The 25651-nt window shown below is 31.2% G+C and overlaps 1 protein-coding gene across 3 annotated transcripts; it reads right to left on the minus strand.

Annotated features, from left to right (window-relative positions):
• Positions 1-436: 436 nt before the first annotated feature.
• LOC100812804 (probable LRR receptor-like serine/threonine-protein kinase At5g48740) lies at positions 437-8198 on the minus strand. Of its 3 annotated transcripts, none has more exons than XM_041010316.1 (16): positions 7848-8198; positions 6793-7333; positions 6046-6497; positions 5831-5948; positions 5668-5736; positions 5381-5449; positions 5235-5303; positions 4948-5019; positions 4745-4813; positions 4431-4666; positions 4149-4348; positions 3377-3503; positions 3171-3239; positions 2094-2283; positions 1710-1842; positions 437-770 (listed from the first exon to the last, which is right to left on the minus strand). In XM_041010316.1, exons 1-16 carry the CDS (start codon positions 7921-7923, stop codon positions 552-554), a joined length of 2709 nt encoding a protein of 902 aa, XP_040866250.1. In that variant the 5' UTR covers positions 7924-8198; the 3' UTR covers positions 437-551. The 3 variants fall into 3 exon arrangements, with proteins under 3 accessions (XP_040866250.1, XP_006599182.1, XP_003547797.1); XM_006599119.4 differs by having other exon boundaries at positions 3404-3503; positions 4149-4354; positions 7848-8197; XM_003547749.5 differs by having other exon boundaries at positions 4149-4354; positions 7848-8196.
• Between the last annotated feature and the right edge of the window lie 17453 nt (positions 8199-25651).

Consider the following 25651-nt stretch of genomic DNA (forward strand, 5'->3'; position numbering starts at 1 on the left):
ACTCACTTTTTCAATTGCTCGTGAGGTTTATTTTATACTTAATTTTCATCATGTTTATTGTCTTTTTGTTTCAAACAATAAATGATTCTCATATAAGTGAATGTCAATCTAATGAGACAAATATTATATCTTGAATTAATCGATAATAGATTTAAAATTGTGTCAGAAAATAAAAATAATAATAAATTTTTTCAAAGGACTATTTTAGAACTTTAAAAAATTAAGAGACCAATTTATTGAAGAAAAAAAAATTAAACTAAGGGATGATTCCTATATTTTAGAGAAAAAAAAGGATCAAATACCAATCCAACTCTATCATCTTTTTTTTTTTACAGGAGTCCAACTCTATCATCTAATAGTTATTGGATTGAATATATAATATATATTGGTTTCTTCATTATAATATTTTGATAAAATATCAGTATAAATGACAAGGTTAATAATTCTCTTTCTCCTTCTATTTCTTTTTGACAATCAACAGTAAGTATTAGTATTCAGCAAAATATTTATCTATCTGTGATGACAAATAAATTAACATGTGTAACTGTAAATCAGTTCTCATTTTGACAAGATTCAAGGAATCTGAGCTGAATATTGTAGGTTTCCTTTAGCTCTGCTAGTACCTCTGCAATAGATGGCCTCTGTGATGCATCTCTCTCGACTGACTTTATAGCAATGAAAGCTGCCTTCCTCATACTCAAGGGATCAAAGCTTCCTCTTATGTCCTCATCCACAATCTCAAATGCACCAGCCTGCAAGTATGGCTTGGCCTGCAATTGGTAATTATGAACCAAAAAAAAAAAAAAATGTAAACCACTAAGTATTGTACACTATAGTTAATTTTGAAAAGAAAAAAAAAATTGGTTGGTGTTTTGTATACCTCTAGTATCAGCACAACTTGTGCTAAGATTAACTTACTTTTTTGTGACTGTGCTAAGATCAACTATTTATATCAATAAAATTCTTAGCTTACCAAGAAAAAAATAAAAATAAACATGTGAAAAAGGGACAATAGTAGACTAACATGAAATGCAATGCAAAGTTTCTAGACATATTAAGGAAAGAAAGAAACACTTAACCTTTTTTTAAAGAGAGAAACACTTAACTAAAAAGTCTTGTAATGAAAATTTGATTAGGTGCTGCCTTAATTGAAGAGGAATAAATAAAATATTGATCAATTAATGCTTGTCATTCTGATTAACCCATTGATCCAGGGGAGCTAGAAAGTTTGTCTAGGACTTTGAAAGATAAATTAACTCAGAAATTACCACTAACAGAGGGTTAGTTTTAATCATATTTCATATATTTCAATTTCTGTGTCACATTCTTGCGGCCACTTTATTACATGTACAAGAATTCTATCATGACCATTGAGTAGGTTTTCAATTTATTATGTATGGCTTCATATAATAGCATAAATTTTTAATGTGAATGTTTGTTACATGAATATCATTACTCTGATTGCATGATACCTGTTCCCATTCTTCATGAAATAATTTAATTTTTCATATTAAGAAAAATTAATCTATGTATGAGCCACCTTTCAAACCCAAACCTCTTTTTGTTAGGGTGGAATGTTAGAGATACAAAAAACATGCATATATCTTCTCCTAATTGCTCAAGCTTTTGGGTTGAATTGATTTAAATTTTTTAACAATAACCATTGGTTTTAGTCCATTTTTCAAACAATAAAAGGAATGCAGTGTTACCCATAACACCAAATTGAAAGAATCAGGAGTTCCAGAGTGAGTCAATGGCTCTCTTCCACAAATGAGTTCCAAAAGAACAACTCCAAAGCTATATACATCACTTTTCTCTGTCAATTGTTGAGTGGAATAATACCTGCACATGAAAATGAATTTGCAAAAAGCCACTAATATATTAATGGCTTTAATGAATTTTTTTATCCCTAAAATATGACTTTTTCTTGTTATAATTTTTTTTATGAAAGTTAATTCTTTAGTGCCTGAATGTTCTTTTAGTTTCTAATAAATACAAAAATAAATAAAAATCAAAGAAGTATAATTTAAAAAAATGTTATATTTTCAGATATTAAAGACATTCTTAAATATTTATAAATTTTAAGGACATACTCTGGATCGAGGTAACCAGCAGTGCCCTTGACAACAGTGGTGACATGAGTTGCATCTGCCTGAGTTACTTGCTTAGAGAGACCTAAGTCACAGACCTTGGCATTCATATCCATATCCAAGAGGATGTTACTGCACTTGACATCACGGTGTATGATTCGTGGTTCACTTCCATTGTGCAAATAGTCCAATCCTTTACAACATAGAAAAAGAGCCTCAGAAAGATAATTTACACGATGCATTAATATGTAATATAGTACTCCATAATTTCCTCTAATTTTGTTAATATGATTGCCGGTCTTTATAAATACGATGAATTTTTATTTTAATTCCAGTAAAAAAAATTGGCAATTTTAATTTTTATCTTATTATAAAATGATGATGTTATATTCATTTAAACATGATTTGCCATGTGATATTTTGAGTAGTTCATGACTTTACATAATTAGATACATGTCACGTTATCCTAGAGACTATTTAAAATAATAAATTTATAAAGACTAAATTTAAAAAAAACAAAGGTCTAAAAATAAATTTTTGTTACATTTACAATAATTATAATTATATTTAAATCTATTACTTTAATTCATTTTTAGGTGGTTTCAAGATGTCTTATATAAAAAAAATAAGATTAGCTCACTTAAATATCTAATATTGTATATATTGATCATTTTAGTTTTTTATTTCATTAAATTTCACATTAGTTCTTAGATTTTGGAAAATGTTTTTCATTTTAATCATTGATATATTAAAACAAAAAATACAAAAGGATTTACGTGAATGAAAATTTTCAAAATTAAGGACAAATGATTTATTTTTAATATTTTCTTATTTTAGTCTATCATGTAATATATATGTTTCCGTTATTTTAATTTCTGGACTATTTTTTTTCCTTTTAAAAAAATAAGGTCAGGAATTAAAATAATGGACACATATTGCATCATAGACTAAAATTAGTGAATATTGAAAAAAAATAGGAACAATCTTTATTTTTGTTTTTTGGGTACATATTAGAGACAAAATTTTGTTTTAATATGATATAATACTATTGTTTAAGAACTCAATTAATTAATGTTGTACCTTTTGCTGCATCAACGGCAATTTTCAACCTTCGAACCCAGCTTAAGGAAGTTTTTTGATTGTTTGTACCTAATGGAAGAGAACTCACATGTTTTACACCAAAAAAAAGAGAACTCTCATGTTGATTGCATTGTTGGAAGACATGATAGGATGATACAAAAGGTTTATAATAGACATAAATAAATTTGTGTCTAACCAATTAGTACCATAGAGGTGATCAGCCAGGGATCCACCTGGCAAGTACTCGTAAACCAATATCTGATGCTTTCTTTCATGACAAAATCCTTCCAAAGACACAAGATTTTGATGCCGGATTTTTGACAAAAGATTAACCTAAGCACAATAGTAGATGTTGGAGAAAGAATCAGCATGTGAAAACAAGAAGGGATAAAGAGCATTTTATATTAGAATCAGCATGTGACACACATCTTTCAAAAGTTTAGAGAAGCAAGCATATATTTATAGGTGCTAATAGAGAATTTTGATGAAGGCCGAGCGTTTGGAAAAGTTGAAGCATATTAGTTGAACTTAATTTAAGCAAGTACTTTTAATTATTTAACTTCTTTAATTCAATATTAAAAAAATGTGAATGATTTCAATATTACTTATAGATTGAGAGCGTATTTTAAGCTGCCAATAAAGGTCATGGTGGGCAAACCACTTTTAATGTCTGAAACAAATCAATAATCTCTGCTGTATAAAAACTACATGTGTGGTTGTTAAGTCTGCCACACACCAAGAGAAAGACAAAATTATTTATTTCAAAATGATTAAATTAAAAATTTCGTCCTTACACTAGACACTATTTTTCATTTCAGTCTATGCATGAAAAACTCTATATTTTTGGGGGTAACTCCTAGGAGGCTAGGAGATGACCCTTGGTCTCAATTTTCATTATGCACATTTTTGGTATTACTCAGCTTAGTTATGCTTATGAAGCATGCAGTACTGCATGTGAGAGAAATTCAGTTAGTGAACCTCATTGATGAAAGAATCAGCACCCAATTGAGATTTGTCAAACCGAACTTTGACAGCCACCAATTTTCCATCTGGAAGTTTTCCAAGATAAACAGATCCAAAACTGCCCCTTCCTATGACTTCTTTGAAGTTTCTTGTAGCTACTTTGATTTCTTTGTAGGAAAAGACTTTTGCAGCACCCCAGTTCCTCATATGCATTTCTGCCCCTAAAAGACACTAGGATATCAGTGTAACACATGACATGACAAGATAATTATGCATGATGTCAAAGAATATACATACTTGATGTGTGGGAGGCTTCATATTGCTGTTTAGTCTTGTATATCAATACCGAAATACACATCAAGATAAAGGCCAGTGTGGCTCCTCCAACTATGCCTAATATGATTGCTAGATGGTTATGTACATTGTGCTTCTTCTGAGGAACTACAGTGACTTGTGGTGCCTCAATTGGAGGACTGAATGATGCATCATCACATGATGTTGTGGAAAAGGTAAGACACAAATTACCAGATGTCCTGCAAAATGATCAAGGAATTAATTAGCATGTATGTTGTATACTAAGGAGATTGCAGATTAGTACATTATTTGTATACCTGATCTCTAGCGTTTCTTTGTTCAAAGACTGTGGTAGTGGACCTTGTAGTTTGTTGTTTTCCAGATTCCTGCAGATTGAAAACAACAGTTTTAATGTCAATTGTCAAGGATACAATACAAAACAGAAAAAAAGAAATTATAAATTAAAAAGAAGAAAAGGTTCTCATTAATTTCTAAGCTACTTTTTCTGATGCTTGCTTACAGTAAGTGGAGGTCCTCTAACTCTCCCAAGCTATCAGGCACTACTCCCATTAGATTATTGTTCTGCAAGTCTCTTCACATATAAAGGGAAAGAAATACATGAAGGGGAAGAAAAGGGAAGTGTAATGTAAGATTAATATCACCTTTGTGAGACAATGCTATAAATTCAAAAGATAAAAGATAGATAAAGGTTCAAGTTTTATTTTGTATGTGTTAAGACTTCCAAGTTCATATAGAGCCCTGAACTCCCTGAATTTCAAAAGCATGTGGTAATTGTAACTAACTCACAGTATTTGAAGGTTAATCAAGTTCTGTAGATCTGCACCAATGGATGTTAGTTGATTGAAACTCAGGTTCCTGAAAAGTTGAGCAGTTATTAGCCTTCACTTTATACAAAAACCAACATTCAAGTTCGTGCTCTTTGGAGGCATTACAGTTTCTCAAGATGTTGCAAGCCATCCAAATTCTGAATTTCACCAGTAAGCAATGTGTTGTGCAAATCCCTGATAAATTATGAGGTTAAAGATGGACATAAGAAATTGAATACCAGAAACATATACAGTACAGTACATGTTTAAAAACACTTGTATTCGGAGAAATAATCATTTTATTTTGTGAAAGCTCTCCCCAGAAGATGAGAAAGAAAAATAGATTATTTCTCCTAAATAAGCTGACTCAAACAGGCACATGGATGATTTCCAATTAGTTGAAAGAAAATTACAATGTTTTAAGGTCTAACAAGTCACCGAATGTAGGACTAATCGATCTCAAATTTATGTCTGAAAGATCCCTGAAAAATGTCATTGATATTAGATCTCCAATGAAATAAAAAAACTAGTATATTGAGAAAAGGCAAAGAAAAAAAATGTATTGACTGCACATACAATGATGCAATAAGGCTTCCTTCACATTCAATTTTCTCCCATGGGGAAGGAAGGCATGGATCATCCTGCCATCCAAGATCCAATCCAGTGGATTGCTGAATAACCTGCAATGCTGAAACTGGAATTCAAGTTGAGCAAAAGAATAAGTAAATGAAACAAACGGTAGTTATTGGAAAAGAGAACGAATTGTAAGCTAAGGCAAGGTGGAGAGCAACCTGTGGTTGAGGAGGCATCAGATGGAACATCAACCATCTTATAAACCTCAAATGCATTGATCTGAGGGCAAAAGCTGATACTCTTTAATGTTATATTCAAGCTGCCAATTCCCTTTCGTGTTAGGTATAAAGCACTGGTTTCTGAGCTATTTATTGTGTAGTTTGATTTTACCAGTTCTCCATTTATAAGGACATCAAATGAGGGAAAGACAGGAAGAATTCCAGCAAAGTAGAGGATGATGTAGTAGTCCCCTAATGCATCAAGAGGGAGGCTGTATGTCAGCGTATTTCTTCGAGCCAAAACTCTCCCAGTTTGAAGAATAGCTGGTGGTGGTTTTTCCTCAAGACTAGACTGTTTGAAGCTAAGTTGAATCTTAAACCCAGTTGCAACATGAAATGGTGTGAAACTTCTATCAGCATCCCATATCCTATCAAATGGATCCAAGGGATACCTGTATTTTATAGAGCTAAAACTTTACAACCTTGGCTAACCACAACAAATATCGATATGAAAGAAATGAGTGCTAGCAACACACTCTTTCTCACACTCACTCTACTATTAGTTAAAATTTATTGAAAACTATAAAATCATGAGTGAGACTCATTAAATAAGAAGTGTGATCCACAAAATTTTATGATTTCGAATAAATTTCAACCAATAATAAAGTGTATGTTTAAAAAAGTGTGTTAAAGAGTTTGTTACTAGCATTTCTCAAATGAAAGAAGGATGCTATTATGGTTTCTTACCTTATAGAACCATTGGAGTGTCCACAATCAATTCTATAACTCTTCCTAAGCAACTTATTAGGAAAATCTGCCATGCCATTTGTGTAGGCTCCTTGAGGAAGTGGTCTGATTTCAAGGGAAGAAATAACAGGTGAACCACCTTTTGGAATTGCATTTAAGCAGAATGACAGTGTATCCTTGTTGACAGTCCATAGAAACTCTTCACTCCATGGATCAGATTCAGCAAGATTTATGGTTGCAGCAATAGCTGTCCCAATAGAAGCAGAGAACTTAGGGGGTTTCCCAAGTCCATCATAGTTCTTGTACAAAAATGTTGCTCTAACCAGAACCAAAGTTGTTGAATTGTTTACTGGTATTCTGTAGCATTTTCGCCTTCTGGAATTCAGGAAGAAGCGAGCTGAGATGTTCAATGCGGAGGAGTCATCACTGTAAGTGATGGTGGTAGTCTTGCCTGTGGTTATGTAGGAGGTGTCTGGTACCCATGAAATATTAGATGTATCCCTGAAACTGGTTCTTCCACCACAAGAAAGACTCAAGAAACCTGTCCATTGAAAATCTTAGAGGATTTTTTTTTTAAATTTTTTTTTGTTTTGGTGGAGAAAATCTGAGAATTTGGAACTACATAAGGTTGACTTTACTAAGAAATTTGGTCATTTCTTTGATATTCAAATAATGGAATCATCAATCATAGTGTAAAACAACATAAATACAAAAGTTCCTTATGCTGAGAAAATGCAAAGAGTAACCTTTGGCATACCAGTACTGCATTTCGAAAACATTTACCAGGTAATGTCCTACTTTTAAGTACTGCCACAAAGCTAAAATCATGCTCATCATTTTCACTTCTGGAACATATATGAAACCAAATGGAGAATAATGCCTTGAAGAAAAGGAAGCCAGCTTCAGACTTAATGTAGTGAATGATCTCAAAAGAGTATATATGTGAAAACAAACATGGCCAAGGAAATAGGATACTGAAATTTTTTAGTTAATTTTCCATAAAAAAATATGAGGCTAAAAAAATGGTACTATTTTATAGAGAATTATAGACATACCATCTTGTTCACAGAAAGTGACAAGCCAGAAGCTGCAAAACAGAAAGAAGCCAGCCCATGCATCCCTGAAGTCCATGAGGTCATGAACACTCTGATGCCTATTATCTCTTTGTTCTTAACTATAGATAATAAGAAAATCTATCAATGAATAAATAGTGTTAAAGGTTGTACATTGAAATGATTCATAATCATTTCTAGAAGTAAAGAAGAATGATGAAAATAAAATGCAGGACAAAGCTTGAAGGAAGGGAAAAGGAGTGGAAATTTAGAACGGATCTTTGTTTGTTAGGGTGAACTTATTATTAGTGATAGAAAGCTATGTTGAAGTATAAAGGAAGGAGAAAGGAAAAGATGAAATATGAGTGAGTGCGTAGCGGATGTTATGATTAAAGGTTACTGAGTCTTTGAAAATTGGCAAGTGGGTACCGTTATATAATTTTGTTTCCTCAATGTTAGCACAAACTAATACTCTCTTGCTATTTTTTACAAGACATTGTTGATTAATTTATATTTATTAAGGAAAATAATTAATTTAAGGAATTGATATTAAATTTATCTATAATTGTAATATTTTTAATTTTACAATTAAATAAATAATACATGAAAAGAGAATAATAGTATTATACTATAAATAATGACTTTAACATTATTAAGTTAACATCGATTTTACGAAAAATTGATGTTAACCAAAACACGGTAACAATCTCGTAAATAACACGAATTTGTTAATATTGATTTTTCGTAAAATCGATGTTTACACTAGAAAAAATTTCTCAAACTACACATTCTCTCTCCTATCTTTTTTCAAATTACACAAGTTTGCCAAAAATTTCTCAATATACACCACATTTTTATGTTCACTACCTGTCTTCCGTACGCGCCTCTTTTTTATAAATTAATTTATATGTTTAATTTTTTATTTTAATTTAAATTATTAAAATAATAAAAATATTATATTATATAAATATATTTTAATTGATTTTAAAAATAATTTTTTTATTAAAATAATTTTTTAATAAGAAAATAATATTATTAAATATAATTACTTATCTGTATTATTTAATTTATATAAGAAATTTTGTAGGTGAACATTTGTTTTAAATATGAATTTTGTCTAATAATATATTTGCTTTAGTAAAAAAAATAAAACTTTTAATATTATTATGTTATTAAATATAATTTGTTTGTTTATGTCATTAGATTTTTTTAAAAATGATAATACTTTTTATTTAACAATTTATTTATAGAAGAATATTATACTATATTATAAATAAAATACTTAAACAATTACATTTGGTCAAGGAAAAACTTAAGATGAAGGCATGTTGGAATAATTGTTTCTATTATAGTCATGTTGTCGACAAATTTCACATTTTTTTTTACTTTCCTGTTTATTTTCGTCTTCGTCCATCTCAGTAGGAATGAGAGCTGAAATCGGATGATCCTTTGCGGTCCTCTTTCTCCTTGGATCAGGACCCCACTGATCTTCTTCATGTTATTGCAACATTAATTTGTGTGACAATAAATCAAAAGAGTTATCGTAGACGTGCAAAATATGTTGTAAAGTGAATAGCGACGACACATAGTTCATGAGATCAAGATTGATAGATTTACAGGCACACATGACGTGAGAACACGATAAGTGTTTATCCTGATATTCACCCAATCACACTTTTGGGATTGTAACATTACTCTAAACCTTCATGTGAACATAAATTTAGCTAAAAATATATATACATGTAACTAAAATTATACTATAATTTTCTCAAGTTTTTTTTTTATTTTTCTTTATCTATATATATCTCTTAAAAAATTATAAAAAAAATTTAATAAAAAATTTGAGAGAATAATTATTTTAAAAATTTTAATTTTTTTAATAAACCAAATATATTATTAGACAATTTTAATAATTTTTATTATTAAAAGTTTTAATTTTTATTTGTATTATTTTAATAATTTAAATTAAAAAAATTTAAACATATAAATTAAAAAAAGGCATGTTCGGAAGTCGGGGTGGCCAAACCCGATTCCTATTGAACATAGAAATGTGATGTACATTGGGAAATTTTTTACAAACATGTGTAATTTGAGAAAAGATAAAATAGAGAAGGTGTAGTTTGGGAAATTTGCCTTAACACTAGTTTGTTAACATCGGTTTTTAGTAAAATCGATGTTAACAAACTTTGATGACATAAGTTTTTACCAAAAACTGATATTATTAAAGAACATAGAGAAAACTCAACATTGATTTTTTAATCATTGTCTAGTGCTGAAAATCCTGAAGTTCAGTAACTTCTAAACCTCTCACTCTCATCACTTTTACTCTCATTCTGATTACTCTCACTCAAACGCTTTGGCACTCTGATTTGCAACCTCTCGCGGCATTGTAACTCAGTCACCGACGACATTTGGACCTCTTGTGGCGCTACAACATCACTGTCGCCCTCATTCGCGGCGCGCTGCAACCTCACTGTGACTCTCGCGGTTCTACAACTATGATTTCAAGAAAGTTTAGGTTTCTTCTCCTTTATTCGTGTTTCTGTACTTTGTTCTTCTTCTCACACTACCATTTGAAATCGTTCTTCCTTTCTCAGTCTCACAGGACCCTTTATTGTTTCCTTTGTCTTCATCCTTCGTCTTAGTCTAACAGGACACAATATAAAAGAAGTGAAGTCAGGTAAGTGTTTGATGTATGTATGTATGTATGTATGTATGTATGTATGTATGTGTGTGTGTGTGTGTGTATACATATATATACATATATACACTATTTACAACGTATTTGACGAAATGTGCATGTGTAACTAGTTTATGAAGCAACTGATTTTGCATATTGATTCCTAGACCACGAACTAATTAATGGTTAGGATTGAATGTTGTTGGTTTATGATGCCTTTGAGGCAACACGAAGACTTCTTCTGTTATTAATTAAGCTCACTAGCTAGCTTTGACTATGAGTATCTATATGTACACATATGTTTCGTGCATTTTCTTTCAAGTTACGGTGCATTTTTTGAAACTGAATGCAGGTGCCATTCATTAGGCATTAATTGAAACTGGATGCATTTTGAAGTTACAATGTATGTATATGTATATATGTTTATGGGAATGATGATTGATGTAGGTGGTGATTGACTTGTTTCTTGATTGCTGCTCTGTTATTGGACTGTGGTGACTGCCCTAGGAAACTTGTAATTGTAATGAGATGAATAAGAACTGAGGAAAAATTGTCTATGAATTAGCATGTTTTCATTCTATGTAGTGTACTTGTTTGCTGTAGAGGTGGTGAATGGTATTGTATATCATTTTGATTGGTTGAATCACTATAAATTAGCTCCTGGCTGCACCAGCATCTACAGTAGTTAAAGGTTTGGCTTTTTTTATTCTTTAATTACATATGCCAAAAAATAAGAAAGACAGTTGAAAACTTTAATCATATAATCATCACACTGAGTTCAAAAAACTTGGTTTCTTCTAATTTCCACTAGATTTGATTTGTCCTAGTTTTGCTATAATGCAGGTTTGATTTTCATTTTGATTATTGTTTTTCTCCCTTTTCTATGTTTATGATATATTGAGTTCAGTCCATATGGATAATATGGATTTGGGGTTTAGTTGTTCATTTTGTTTTTATTTGTGTTAAATACATTTAGAAACGGATAAATGAACTGAAATTAAATATTAAAAAGAGATAAGATGGAGTACACAAGTGTTGCTCACCTAAGGTAGCTAACATTATTTAGTGGGATAGAATTTTATTGGTTTTATTGGTTGCTGGTCAGTGGTCATGAAATTGTTGCTTAAGAGTTGTTAGTTAAAGATGTCTAATATTCAACGTAATTTGTAGGAACTTTTGCATTTTGTTATTTGCATCGTGATCACGACATTCATTGTTGGACATTATACTGATCATCATCACAGGTACATTTTTTTTTCATAAAGTTTTGATGTTGTTATTTGTTAACAATGCATTTATTACTTGTTGACTGTCATTAATGAGTATTGATTTATATGCAAGTTATGTTCATTATGGGTGAACCTTAGAATCCTATTTAAGATTGAATACAATGATTCTTGCATACTATTTGCATTAATCATTATATTGAATCTTGAATTGTACGTTTGGATGTTTGGGAGGAGTCATATTTTTATAGCACATTCATACGTTAAGGTTAAGTTTATTTTCTTAAATTTGATGAAATTTTGGTACAATGCATTTCTCTTTGTTCTCTGAGTGCATACCTGATTGCCATGGAATTAATCTCATCGCTTTCATGTCGTGTACTTGGAGACCAATACGAAAAGTTGCCGAAATTTCATCAAATTTAAGAAAAGAGACTTAACCTTGACAAATGAATGTACTATGAAAATATGTCTTCCTGAATGGGATAGGGCCACACCTTTAATTAAAAAGTGAGATTTTCATCCATAAAAAAACTTTGTGAGTATCACAAAGTTAATAATTAGATGGATTGAAGTTGGATGAACGTAATTCGCATGAGCCCTGCGTATAAGGAAGGCGTGGAACAATTCTTGGAATTTGCCTTCTAAAAAAGTCGACCAGATGAGGATGGAAAATATTTTTGTCCTTGTATAAACTATTTGAACAGGAGACAACAACTACTTGACGACACACGGGAACATCTACTGTGTGATGGGATTAAGAAGAATTATACGACATGGATATGGCAGGATGAATTGACAGACATGCAGAGGAACTCCCAATCTGAACCAGTTGATATACAAATGGGAGATCGCTTAGAAGAAATGATTCGTGATCTTGGACAAGAATCTCTTCAGCAAGCACATGCCCCTATGTATGATACATTGCAAAGTGATTCGAAGAAGCCTTTGTATCCGGGGTGCAAGAAGTCTTTGACATTGTTGTTGGCAGTGTTAAGTCTGGTTAATGTCAAGGCCAAATATGGGTGGAGTGACAAAAGTTTCACTTTACTTTTTCAGGTGGTGCAGGATATGCTTCTAGAAGAAAACACATTGCCAAAAAGTTACTATTAGGCGAAGAAAATATTTTGTCCAATGGGTATGGAGTACTCGAAGATTCATGCATGCCCTAATGACTGTAGATTGTATAGAAATGAGTTTCAAGAAATGCACAACTGCCCTAGGGGTGGCGTGTCATGGTACAAAGTCAAGGATGATGACGAGTGTAGCAATGAAGAAAGCACCAAGAAAGGCCCCCCAACAAAGGTGTTATGGTATCTTTCGATCATTCCAAGGTTCAAGTATCTATTTACTAATGCAAATGGCACAAAAGACCTTTCATGGCATGCAGATGGGAGAAATTGCGATGGAATGCTCCGTCATTCGGTTGATTCCTCTTAATGGAAGAAGATTAATAGTCTGTATCCGAAATTTGACAAAGAGACAAGAAATATTAGGCTTGGACTTGCCAGTGATGGAATGAATCCGTATATCAATTTAAGCACTTAGCACAATCCGTGGCCTGTTTTGCTAGTAATTTACAACTTGCCTCCTTGGTTGTGCATGAAGCGAAAATACATTATGTTGTCTATAGTGATATTGGGCCCAAGACAACCAAGAAATGACATTGATGTTTATCTCAATCCATTGATTGAAGACTTGACAAAGTTGTGGGACAAGAGGGTTGTTGTGTTTGATCGGTATCAAAATGAGACATTTAAGTTGCATGCAATGCTATTTTATACCGTTAATGACTTTTAAGCATACGGGAATTTGAGTGGATACAGTGTTAAGGGCCATCGTGCATGCCCTATCTATGAAGAAGACACAAGCTACGTACAATTGAAACATGGAAGAAAAATAGTATACACTTGGCATTGACATTTTTTGAAAGCTTGTCACCCTTGTCGGTGATTGAAAAAAGCTTTTAATGGAAGTCAAGAGCATGATAGTGTGCGGATACCATTAACTTTTCAACAAGTTCTTGAGTGGGTTGACGACATTAATACTGTATTTGGAAAGGCCCAAAAGAAGGAAAAAAAGTAAAACTTCCATATGGAAGAAGAGGTCAATATTGTTTGATCTTCAATACTGGTTCAATGTAGATGTCAAACATTGTATTGATGTAATGCATGTCGAGAAAAATGTTTGTGATATTGCCATTGACACGCTTCTTAACATTCAAGGCAAGACAAATGATGGTTTGAATACTCGCAAAGATTTAGTTGAGATGGGTATATGAGAGCAGTTGCATCCAAGGTCTGATGGTAAGAAAATATATTTGCCTCCAACTTGTCATACTTTGTCCATAAAGGAAAAGATAAGTTTTTGTCAGTGTCTGCATCGTGTCAAAGTGCCACAAGGATACTCTTCAAATATTAAGAGTCTTGTGCGGTTGAATGATCTAAAATTAGTCGGCTTAAAGTCTCATGATTGTCGTATCTTGATACAACAACTGTTAGCTGTAGCGATACGACACATTTTGCCTAAGAAAGTCAAGCATGCCATGACTCGCCTGTGTTTTTTCTTCAACGTCATATGTAGCAAAGTCATTAATCCTTTCAAGTTAGATGAACTGAAAAACGAGGCTGTTATTATCTTGTGTCAGTTGGAAATGTATTTTCCTCCATTTTTCAACATCATGGCTCACTTAATTGTTCATCTGGTGAAAAAAATTAAATGTTGTGATCCTGTTTATTTGCAATAGATGTACTCAGTTGAGTGATACATAAAGATCTTAAAATGGTGCACAAAGAATCTACACTGTCCTGAAGTATCAATTGTTGAAAGGTACATTGCAAAAGAAGCTATTGAGTTATGTTCCTAGTACATGGAAAAGGCAAAACCTATTGTGGTTTCGAAGTCTCGACATGATAAGAGAGTGGGAGGTAAGGATTCAAGAGGATTGCATATTATCACTCCAAGTCTAGAAGAATTTCAACAAGCTCATTTGTGTATACTGAATAATAGTAGTGAAGTTCTGTCGTACATAGTTCGGCATGAAGCTTTAGTCAAGCAAAATAACCCAAAAATGTCCAAGGATAGGGTCTTCAAAGAGCATAACAAGAGTTTTGTAAATTGGTTTAAAGATACAATCTTTGATGACGATAATGCTTCTGAAATGTTAAAGAAGTTAGCAGATGGGCCTAAAAAATGTTATAACTTGGAAAAGGTATGATATCAATGAGTATTCATTCTACATAAAATCACAAGACAACAAGAGTACGATGCAAAACAGTGGTGTAAGTCTAAGGGCTGAATCTTAACACTTTGCTATTGTATATGATGAAAAACCTCATGTAGCTTCCATGCCTTACTTTGGGGTCTTTGAAGAAATCTGAGAGGTTAATTATGTAACATTCAGTGTATGTGTTTTCAAGTATAAGTGGGTTGATAGCAATATGGGTGTGCGAACTGATGATTTCGGATTTAATTTGATAGATTTGAAGAAGCTCACTTATAAGAATAAGTCTTTCATCATGGTAGAACAAGCTAAACAAATATTTTATGTTCAAGATCCTTGTGATGAAAGATGGTCAATGGTTCTACCCAGAAAAACAATTGCTCTTAATATTGAAGATGATGATTCAACCCATGATAGTTGTCTCACATATTTCTCCACACAAATATCAGCTAACGTCAACGGAGAAGAAGTTGACGACGTCCTCGCAAATCATAATGATCATGACGAAAGAGAATTAATTAACATCGTATAATATAATTTATTTTATATTTACTTCAATTGTTAATTGTAGTTCCACAACTTAATATAGTTTTCATACGTTGTTTAATTAATGTTGTTATTTTTTGACAGACACACGACTACACCACTCAACTCACTTACTCTTCCTCCTCCTGAGTCAACAACACCTTCTTCACCGTCTGTGTCGAAGAAGACAAGAAAAGCAACATGACTTAGATCGTTGGCTACTAAAGCAGCTCGGGTGGAGAGACCAGTGGTTCATGTTGATCTTGTCACTGGGAAAGCCAATGGTCCCCACAAAAAGAAATTAAGAACATATTTGGGGATGATCACTTGCGATAAGGTGAATGTTACATATGATAATTGGAAACAAGTCCTCGTCACTCAAAAGGATCTCATCTGGGAGGATATTCAGGTATTTCGATTAAATGTTGAATGTTGTTGTTATATGATCTACTAAAAGTTTGGATTTGTAATTGACTAACTAGAGAATGTATTTATTGTATCGCAAGTTGAATTTGATATTCCTAAATCATCTGATTTGAGAACAAAAAAAATAATTCAAACCATAGTATTCAGGTGTTTCAATTAAATATTGAATGTTGTTGTCATATGATCTACTAAAAATTTGGATTTGTAATTGACTAATTAGAAAATATATTTATTGTATCGCAGGCTGAATTTGATATTCCTAAATCATCCAATTTGAGAACAAAGAAAAAATAATTCAAATTGTAGGAGAAAGGTGGAGGCAGTTTGAGTTAGATTTGACCTTCAAATGGGCCATGGCAGACAACAAGGATGACAAGGATGAAAAAGTATGTGAGAAGTATGGAATAAGCAAAGAGAAGTGGACCTAGTTTTGTCAAAGCCGTAGAGACCCTTCATGGGAGGTTAGTTGATTTTCATTGTCTTTTAAACTTGATATTTAAATATTATTGTCAATTGTATTAAGTTACTGTTATGTGTTATTGTCACAGGAGGTTCGAAAGAAGGTGCAAGCCATTCAGAAACAAAACATTGCCCCTCAGGTGTTGTCCCATGGGGGTTATGATTTTCTAGAAAAAAAAAGTTAATGGAGGAGAAGCAAGAGAAATGATTGGAGGAAGCAACCTAATCAGGGAGGACTAACACAGTCGTGGATCTTCCATCTCCCATTAGACGACACGTGAAGTGGAAGATGGTCTGTACGAAGAAAACTGGCCAAATGACATCTGAGGTAGCAAAGGAAATCACAGACAGGATTGTAAGTCAGTTTCATTTGTTAGTGGTCATTTTTTATAACAATTGTTAGATGAGTAAACCAATTTTGTTTCGTGTGTTTACTATAGGATTTCTTGGAGGAGCAGGCCTCACAGGGAAGCTTTGTCGCCCATGGACGTTAGGATGTACTGACTATTGCCATTGGGCGACCGGAGGACTCAGGTTGTGTCTGTATTGTTGGAGTTGGTTTCACCATCAAAAACTACTTTGGACCGGCTTCAAGGGGCTCCTGCACCTCTTCATCCATGGCTTCTAAAGACCTAGAGCAGATGACACAGAAGATCGGAGACCAGCTGGAGGAGTCAATTACACAAAAACTGACTTAACAATTAATGATGGCCTTCAGTCAGATGCAGTCGCAAATGTAATCACAGGGACTCACACTGCCTCCTGAGGTTGAGGTTGGTCCTTCTACTGCTCGTGTCAACACAAAGGAAAGTTGTGTCGATCCCTCGGGATAGGACCCAAAAATGGGAGACTTGGACAAATGTGGCTTGTATGTCGATGGCAGTCCTCCTCGACTGATTGTTGTTGGAAGAGTTTATGAAGGGTCCACGACTATCCACGACATTCCTTTGGGAAATGATCAAGTCAAGGTCGGTGTTGAGGAAGTCCAAGATGTTGATGCTCGTGTTTCTGTACCCACTCAAGAGGTTTAGTTAGTGGGGCAAGCACTTAACACCTTCCTTGCTTGGCCCACACATCTTGTAAATCCTTTTTCAGAATATGTATTTCATTATGTTTTTTTCATAATTATTAATAAAGGATTTGTTACAAATCAAGTTTGGCTGTCATTCACTTAATATTTATCAACTATGTAGGATAAACAGGTAGCTGAGGGACCGAAAAAACTTGTACATATGTTAGATCCTGACGAACATCCCCTCTACCTGATGACATTAACCATCCTGTAGCTTTTCCTCAAGCTGTTGTAGGTGTCGTGAGATGCTAGCGTGTTTGGGGTGTATAATGATAACTTCTCATTGTACATAAAGCATGAAGATCTTTCTAAAATAGCTCATGATGGTCAATGTCTGAGCATCTCTATTATACAGTTATGGATTATGTAAGTCACTTTACATTATTGTATATTAGCTAACTGATTGTTTTATACTCATGCATAATTTACTATATTTTAACAACAATAGGCATATAACTGAGACAACTATGCAAGGGGGGAATGTCGATGTGTATAGATCCCTCGAGTCACAATCTATATAAAGATTTGAGCAATCGCAATTTGAATTAGATTATATTAACAAATGGATGCAAAATTCACAAAAGAGATGTGTACTTAGGAGCCTACTTGGAAGGGTAAGTTAAATTGAATAAATCAATTTAAATCATGTATGCTTTATAATAACTTAATGTTCTCCAATGCAGTACACATGGGCAAATGGTCGTCATTTTGCCTAAGGACAATATTGTCATTTGATTTTGTTCCTTGCACAATAGGCCCGACAACTACTTGAAAATTTTGTAATACATTTACTTTATGATTACAATTTGACATCAATATTTTTATTGTATAATACACATGCATGTTTCTCTTTATCAATGTTCTAAAGGGATTCAACACAGTCAAGGAAGTAAATCTAAGGCTGCTAGATGGATCGTAGTTAAAGTAAGTCATTTAAATAATGTTTCATGTCTTCAAAATTAATTTTTATTACGCTTCAATTAACTTTGAATATCTAAATATCCTATTCAATTTAATATAATAAACAAAAAGAAAGCACTAAGTGCAGGTACTACGTAATGTCATGAATGTTAATAATAATCCTAGGAGGTTTCCTAGAAACAAAGCAATCGTATTTCTATTTTAAGGAAGAATCGAAATATTGTGGATATTTGGAACAAGTTTCTATTTGTAATAAAAAAATCAAGTAATTGTAGAATTTCATTAGAATAGAGTCAAGAAAGAAATTCAAATAAAAAAGTGTAAAATTTTTAAAAAGGGAAAGATTAACAAAAAGTAAGTGGACCTAACCCATTGAATTATACCTATATTTACTATTCTGACATTCAAATGGGATAAAGATGGAATTCGAACAATGATTTTTTTATTTTCTTTAATAACTGAGAAATGATAACTATTTACTTCAAAACTAATTCTATTTCTTATCATTGTTATTATTTACACTCATTTATTAACTTATGTTTTATTATATCATGCAGTATTTCACTGATTAAAGATCATTGGAACCAGAGAGAATGAAGGTCATTCAAATTCAGTGGGCAAAATATTATTTGAAAGTTAAAAATCAAACACTAGAACTTTAAGTAATTTTAGAATTGTAGAGTAGTTATTATGTTAATTTAGATTAGGTTACAAAATTTATTATGTATTGACTTTCATTTTTCTTATAATTCATTGTAAATATTTAATTATATATTATGGACAAAATTTAAAATGCTTGATAACAACTGTATGGTTTGTTTTTGCTTTTCAATTTACATGTTAATTGGGTTAATTAAAAAAAAAGGATATTTTAGGAAAACTGATGTTGTCAAGTTACAAAATTTATTATGTATTGACTTTCATTTTTCTTATAATTCATTGTAAATATTCAATTATATATTATGGACAAAATTTAAAATGCTTGATAACAAATGTATGGTTTGCTTTTGCTTTTCAATTTACATGTTAATTGGGTTAGTTACAAAAACAAACAGGATAAAAATACAAAAAACATTGGTTATTTAGAAAAGTTGATATTGTCAGTCAACGACAACATTGGTTTTTCAAAAAAATGATGTTGTTTTTTTACTGTCGACATCGATTTTCCAATAAACTAATGTTATCATTCAAAAATCACATCAATTTTTTTATGAAAACCGTTGTTGTTAGTAAAAAAACATCTATTTTTTTGGAAAATCGATGTTGTCGTTGACTGACATCATCAATTTTCATGAAAAAACGGGTGTGGTTTTCTACGTATTTTTTTGTTATTGTTTTATGACACTATATCAGTTTTTGAAAAAAATCAATGTTGTGTTAACACTTTTAACGTTAGTAATTTCAACATCGATTAATAACTAATGTTGAAAGTCCTTAATAACTGATGTTAAAAGTTTATTTTCTAGTTAATTTTAATTTTTAAAACTAAACTCTATCATTCCCCAACTATTATAAGAGAAAAAAGAGACAATTCAAAGTATTTATAATTTATGAACTAGAATTATTAAAAGTATTTTGGTAAAAAAAAAATTAATGCAAGGGACAATAAGAAAATAATCTTATGAAGGGGGATAAAGAAATTTTAAATAATATCTTACAAAAAGGAACACAAAGAGTACTTTCTAACAATGACACATGCACGTTTTAATGTGTCGGATAATTGTCCCCACAATAAATTTTTTTTAACTTGTATGTGTAATAAAAAAAATATTTTTGCCCTTAATAAAAAAATAGGTATATCTCCTATAAGATAATTTTTAAAATGAATGTAAAAAAATAAAAAAAAAGAATAAATTGATATTAAACCTACTACTTTATTCTTTGAATTTTTAGGTTTAATTACTTGTTTGGTTATCTAATTTATTTTTTTATTTCAATTTGATCTCATAATTTATTTATTAGGTTGAATTTGGTATTTTATTTTTTCAAAGGTATAATTAGGTAATTTATTTTTTAAAATTGGTTTTGTTTGATCCTATTTTTCTTTTGTTATCTTAGAAAAAATGAGACCAAATTGATTTTAGTTGACAAAAAATTAAATTCATTTAAAAAACAAAAAAGTAAAGTACCTAATTAGAACATTTAAAAATAAATTAACCAAATTCAACCTAATAAATAAATTAAAGAAAATTTATCAACCAAATTAGAAAATAATTTTGGTCTTAAAAATATTTTTGATCCTTCATAAATTAGTGAATTTTATTTTGGGTTACTAATAAAAAAATTACATTGAATTCCTAATAAATTAATTTTGGTCTTTGTTATTTTTTTTAGTCATTCTAATTTTTTTTTTTTGTCTATAGTATGTAGATCATTGACTATTTGTCTCTATTAAATATTTTTCAAAGAGACTAATACAAAATGAAAAAAAGATTAAGGACTAAACCAATATAACAATGACTAAAAATAAAATGTTTGTTTTACTAGAAACTCAATAAAAAAATTATTATTATAAGCCCAAAATAAAATTTATTAATTTATCCAAACTAAATACAAATTTGAGCTTCCTTTTTTTTATACCTAATTTGAACTATTTCTTTCCTCCACTAATATAAATTTCTGTCTGCCACCGATTCTAGGATGTTATTTACTTGTTTAGTGAATTTATTCCTTTTTTGGAAAATGCTTGAAAAAAATGGTCTTCACGATCCCTATCTATTTTGGATTATGTGTTGATTGGGTTTGTCATTTCTGTACTTGTGAAGGTACATGTTGGTTGAGATAAAGAGTTATGGTGTCTCTATATTAAAAAAAAGAAGTTATAGTGTCTTCAGTCTTCTTTTTCTTTTTCTTTTATTATGAATGAAATGAGATAAGCATCTTGTAGTTAAAATAAAAAATCTTTTGTTATTCACTTGTACGGAAGATTCTAGTAATTTACTTAACAAAACCCCATACAAAATTTTCAAAATAATTTTTAAGCATTTTCAATTATAAATTATTTTACAATAATAATTAATGAAAAATTATTGTTGATATAATTTTAAAAATAATTATTATCAATACATTGTAAATACATATATTATTTACTCAAACTTTAAATTGTAAACAATGTTTTCATCCCTAAAAATAAAGTTTCGTCTCATTTTGGTACTTGGAACATTTTTTCAATAATGCTGGTCTTTGTAAATTATAATCCTTTTTTTTAAAATATTTTTTATTATTGTCATTAATTAACGATGTGAAATATTAGTAGTAACATAAGATTAGTAATTATTGAGAACTAAATTTGAGGAATTAAAAATAATAATAATTATTTTAAATAAAATAATTGAATTTAAATCAATATTTTTTAAAAAGAACAAAATCAAATAAAATTCTAAGAAAAAAATACATTTAAAACTTAATTAATATGCAATAACAACTTGATTTTTACTTTTTTATATTATTATCTAACTATAAAATATTATAAGTTTATTTAATTTTATAATAATTATTTTAAAATGATGTTAAGAATAATTTTTTATTGATTAACAATATAAAAACTTTTTGACCGAAAATTCTTTCCTATTAAAACCTTTGAACAATCTCTTTGCTTTGTTGTGAAAAAACAATTTACATCGATCATCATCAATTTGTGTCAAATCAATGACGTTGTAAATTAATGATGAAGTAATAACTAGACAAAACCACAGCATTTCGTTGCCATGCATTTTGACTAGATAAGCTTACATTTCGATGTGAATCTTGTGATTGTCAAAGAAATTATTATTTTGCCTTTAAAAAAAATAAATTATTATTTGGAAACAAGGTGATATTTCTTTTGAATTTGTGTTTATTATCTGCAAATTCTTCGAAGTCAATGCTTAGAATGCAAGCTTTGACTAATATGTACTTCATTTAATGGTAATAACGCATGCATAGGATGCTTAAGACATGGGCATCCAATCCATTAAAGTAATCATAATTGTTAGTTCTTCTTTTTGGCTTTGCTTTCAACTTTGTACAAACATCCACCGTGTCATTTTTTTTTCACGAGTAAAGTAACTTCTCAACAAAGGAAGGTAACCACAATCAATGCCCACCCTCTTTAGCCAATAAATACACTAATAATTACGTTCCAAAAATATAAAAAATAAAAATTTTATCTTTGAATTTATAAAAAGTGTAACAAGTTCGTTATGTTGTAAGTTTTCTCCATTAACCCACACAAAAGTATTTAGTGTGGTGCTGACTTTGATGTGGTGTCCCACACAATAAAAAGGGGGCATCCCACGTAATAAAGAAGTGTCTACTTTTTTGTTTGTTTTCGACAAGCACACAAATCAAACACAAACCAATGATAGTGACACAATGGGTTGTTGCTTTGTGCACCAAGCATATTGCTTATGCACCCAACAATATTATGATATTTCAAAAATACCCTTGTGTGCTCTTCTTCTTCCTTTTAGCTTTTTCTTTCACGTTCTTGACTCATTCATTCATTATGTTGGTTTCATCACATTTTTTCATTTTCATGAGAGGAGAGGTCCATTGTATCCACTTTGGTCGAGGTGAAAGTCTTACGAAAGTATGTCAGCAAGTGGTGGTTGTGGTGGTGGTTGGTGTGGTTGTTAACGGTGGAGGTAAGGTGTCTTTGATAGTTTATTTTTCTACGTATAACACTTATGGATAAATAATCCGTAAGCTATATAATATTTACGGATTGATAATCTGCAAGTTTTATATAACTTATGGATTGTTAATCTAATTTTTTTTAGTTTTTTTTAAAATTTGTTTTATTATTTATTTTAAATGTAATTAGTATTATTATTTTAAATATTTTTAAATTAGTATAGTTTTATAATTAATTTGTAAGTATTTGTTTTTATATTGTGGAAGTGGTATTAATTGTAAAATAATTTAGACTTATAATTTATTTGAGTCGTTATGCTTTAAAATTGGTTGTTTTTAGTGCTTGTAATTTGATGAATTAAAATTAAGTTCAATAATATTATTTATTTTAGTATATATGGTTAGATTATCATTTTTTATGTATTATATGGTTATGAATTTTAAGTAGAAAAACTTGATGTTATTGGTTTTTTAATAAATATGGTTATCAATTTTAATGTTTTATATTATTAATTGTAGTAAAAAAATAAAAAAAATTGTGTGGTAGTATATGTATGATGTGGTTAGGGGTCGTTTGTTTGTGACTGAAAATTTTCAATGTCTTGTTAAGATGGACGAAGATCAATGAATGCATTATAGTATAATGTTTGAAGAAATTGATATGAATGAACAAAAAGAAGACGAAGCTAGTGTGAAATCAGAACATGTTGATTGTTCTTATGCCTTCAATACTTCTCAGGTATTAATATGATTTTTTTTTGTTAAAGTAAGTTATTGAATGTCTCTTGAAGACTATAGATGTCTGGATTACATTCTAGGTGTTTGCTATTCGTGATGATGTTTTGATTTGGACTCGAGTTGTTGCTTATGAAATTGGTTTTGTGACAATCATTATGAGATCAGACACAAACATTGGTATGAGAGGAAGGACATCATTTGTCTTAATTGATTGTGAAAGGAGTGGTCAGTATAGGACCATAAAGAAAGATTTGGTAAGAACAAATACTGACAGTAGAAAATATGGGTGTACCTTTAAGTTGCATGGGAAACTAGTGGTTGGAGGCCAAAGATGGATGATGAAGTTAATGTGTGGGAGTCACAATCATGAAATGGTAAAGTCATTAGTTGAACATCCATACACTGGTCAATTGACTAAGGATGAAAAGATTATTATTGTTGATATGACAAAGTCAATGATGAAACTAATAAATATTCTGCTAATGTTGAAGGAGCACAATGTCAATATTTATACAACAATCAAGCAAATATACAATGCAAGAAGTGCATATTGTTCTTCCATAAGAGGCAATGATACTGAAATGCAACAACTAATGAAGCTTCTTGAATGAAATCAGTATTCATTGGCATAGATTAAAGGATGAAAATGTTGTACGTGGTATCTTTTGGTGTCATCCTGATGCAGTGAAGCTATGCAATGCTTGTAATTTGATATTTTTTATCGATACTACCTACAAAACAAACAGGTACAGGCTCCTGTTACTTGACTTTGTAGGTGTCACACTAACAATGATGACATTCTTTGCTGATTTTGCCTATTTGGAGGGAGAACGTCTAAATAATGTTGTGTGAGCTCTAGAATAGTTTTGAGGTCTTTTTCTCAAATGTGATGTCCTCCCTAGAGTTATTGTTACCGACAAAGATCTAGCATTGACGAATGCGGTGAAAACTGTATTCCCTAAGTGTACCAACTTGTTGTGTCGGTTTCACATTGATAAGAATGTGAAGGCAAAGTATAAATCTCTGGTTGGTAAAAAAATGCATGAGATTATGTTAAGGAAGCCTGGGAGAGTTTGGTTAATTGTCCTTCTAAGGATGCATTTGATGAGTGTCTTAAAAAGTTTGAAATTACTTGTTAACTATGACCAATGTTTATTGACTATGTCAACCAAACACGGATAATTCCTCACAAAGAAAAGTTTGTTAAAGCCTAGACGAATAAGGTGATGCACTTAGGAAATACAACAACAAACAGATATGAAAATTGTAATTTTTTTTTTGCTTAGGATTTAGGACTTAATGGGTTGTCTTTGTTTTTTTTGTGTATTTTATATGCAGGGTTGAATCTGCTCATTAGACCTTAAAAATACTACTATAGAATAGCCTTGGAGACCTATGTAGTGTTTGGGAAGCCATGAACAACATGATCATGCTACAACATACTGAACTTGAGGCATCTTTTAAGACAAGTACACATGTGATTGGACATGTTTTTAAAGTTACCTATACAAAAAACTACTTGGCATGGTATCAAGGTATGCTTTAAACCAAATTGTGGCTGAGTATGAGCATGTGAGTTATGCTAGTATTGACAGTTCTCGTTGTGGATGTGTAATGAGAACTACTCATGGTCTTCCTTATGCATGTGAGCTAGCTAGATATGTTGTTGGTAGCATACCTTTGGGAGTAATCCTTATGTTTTGGTGGAGACTAAGTTTTTCAGACCAAGGGTTATCTAAGTCGGAAGTTAGAATAACTGAAGAGATGGAAACCATATCCAAGTGGTTTCAAGAACTTGATGTTTGTGGCAAAGTTACTTTAAAGAGTAAACTTCAGGAAATTGCCTACTCTGATCTAAACTCTATGTGTCCTCCTTTAGAAAATGTCAAAACAAAAGGTGCTCAGAAGAAACCGGTGATCAAA

Source organism: Glycine max, chromosome 16 (genome assembly GCF_000004515.6).
Source record: "Glycine max cultivar Williams 82 chromosome 16, Glycine_max_v4.0, whole genome shotgun sequence".
Taxonomy (NCBI): Eukaryota; Viridiplantae; Streptophyta; class Magnoliopsida; order Fabales; family Fabaceae; genus Glycine; species Glycine max.

Bases quoted from the DNA above. Each gene is read 5' to 3' on its own strand.
- LOC100812804 (XM_003547749.5), bottom strand. From the start codon at position 7,923: ATGGACTTCAGGGATGCATGGGCTGGCTTCTTTCTGTTTTGCAGCTTC. The intron at 5,304-5,380 runs GTAATGCCTCCA...TCAACTTTTCAG, and splicing joins TTGCAACATCTTGAGAAACT to GAACCTGAGTTTCAATCAAC. The intron at 4,355-4,430 runs GTATGTATATTC...AGTGTCTTTTAG, and splicing joins TGAAGCCTCCCACACATCAA to GGGCAGAAATGCATATGAGG.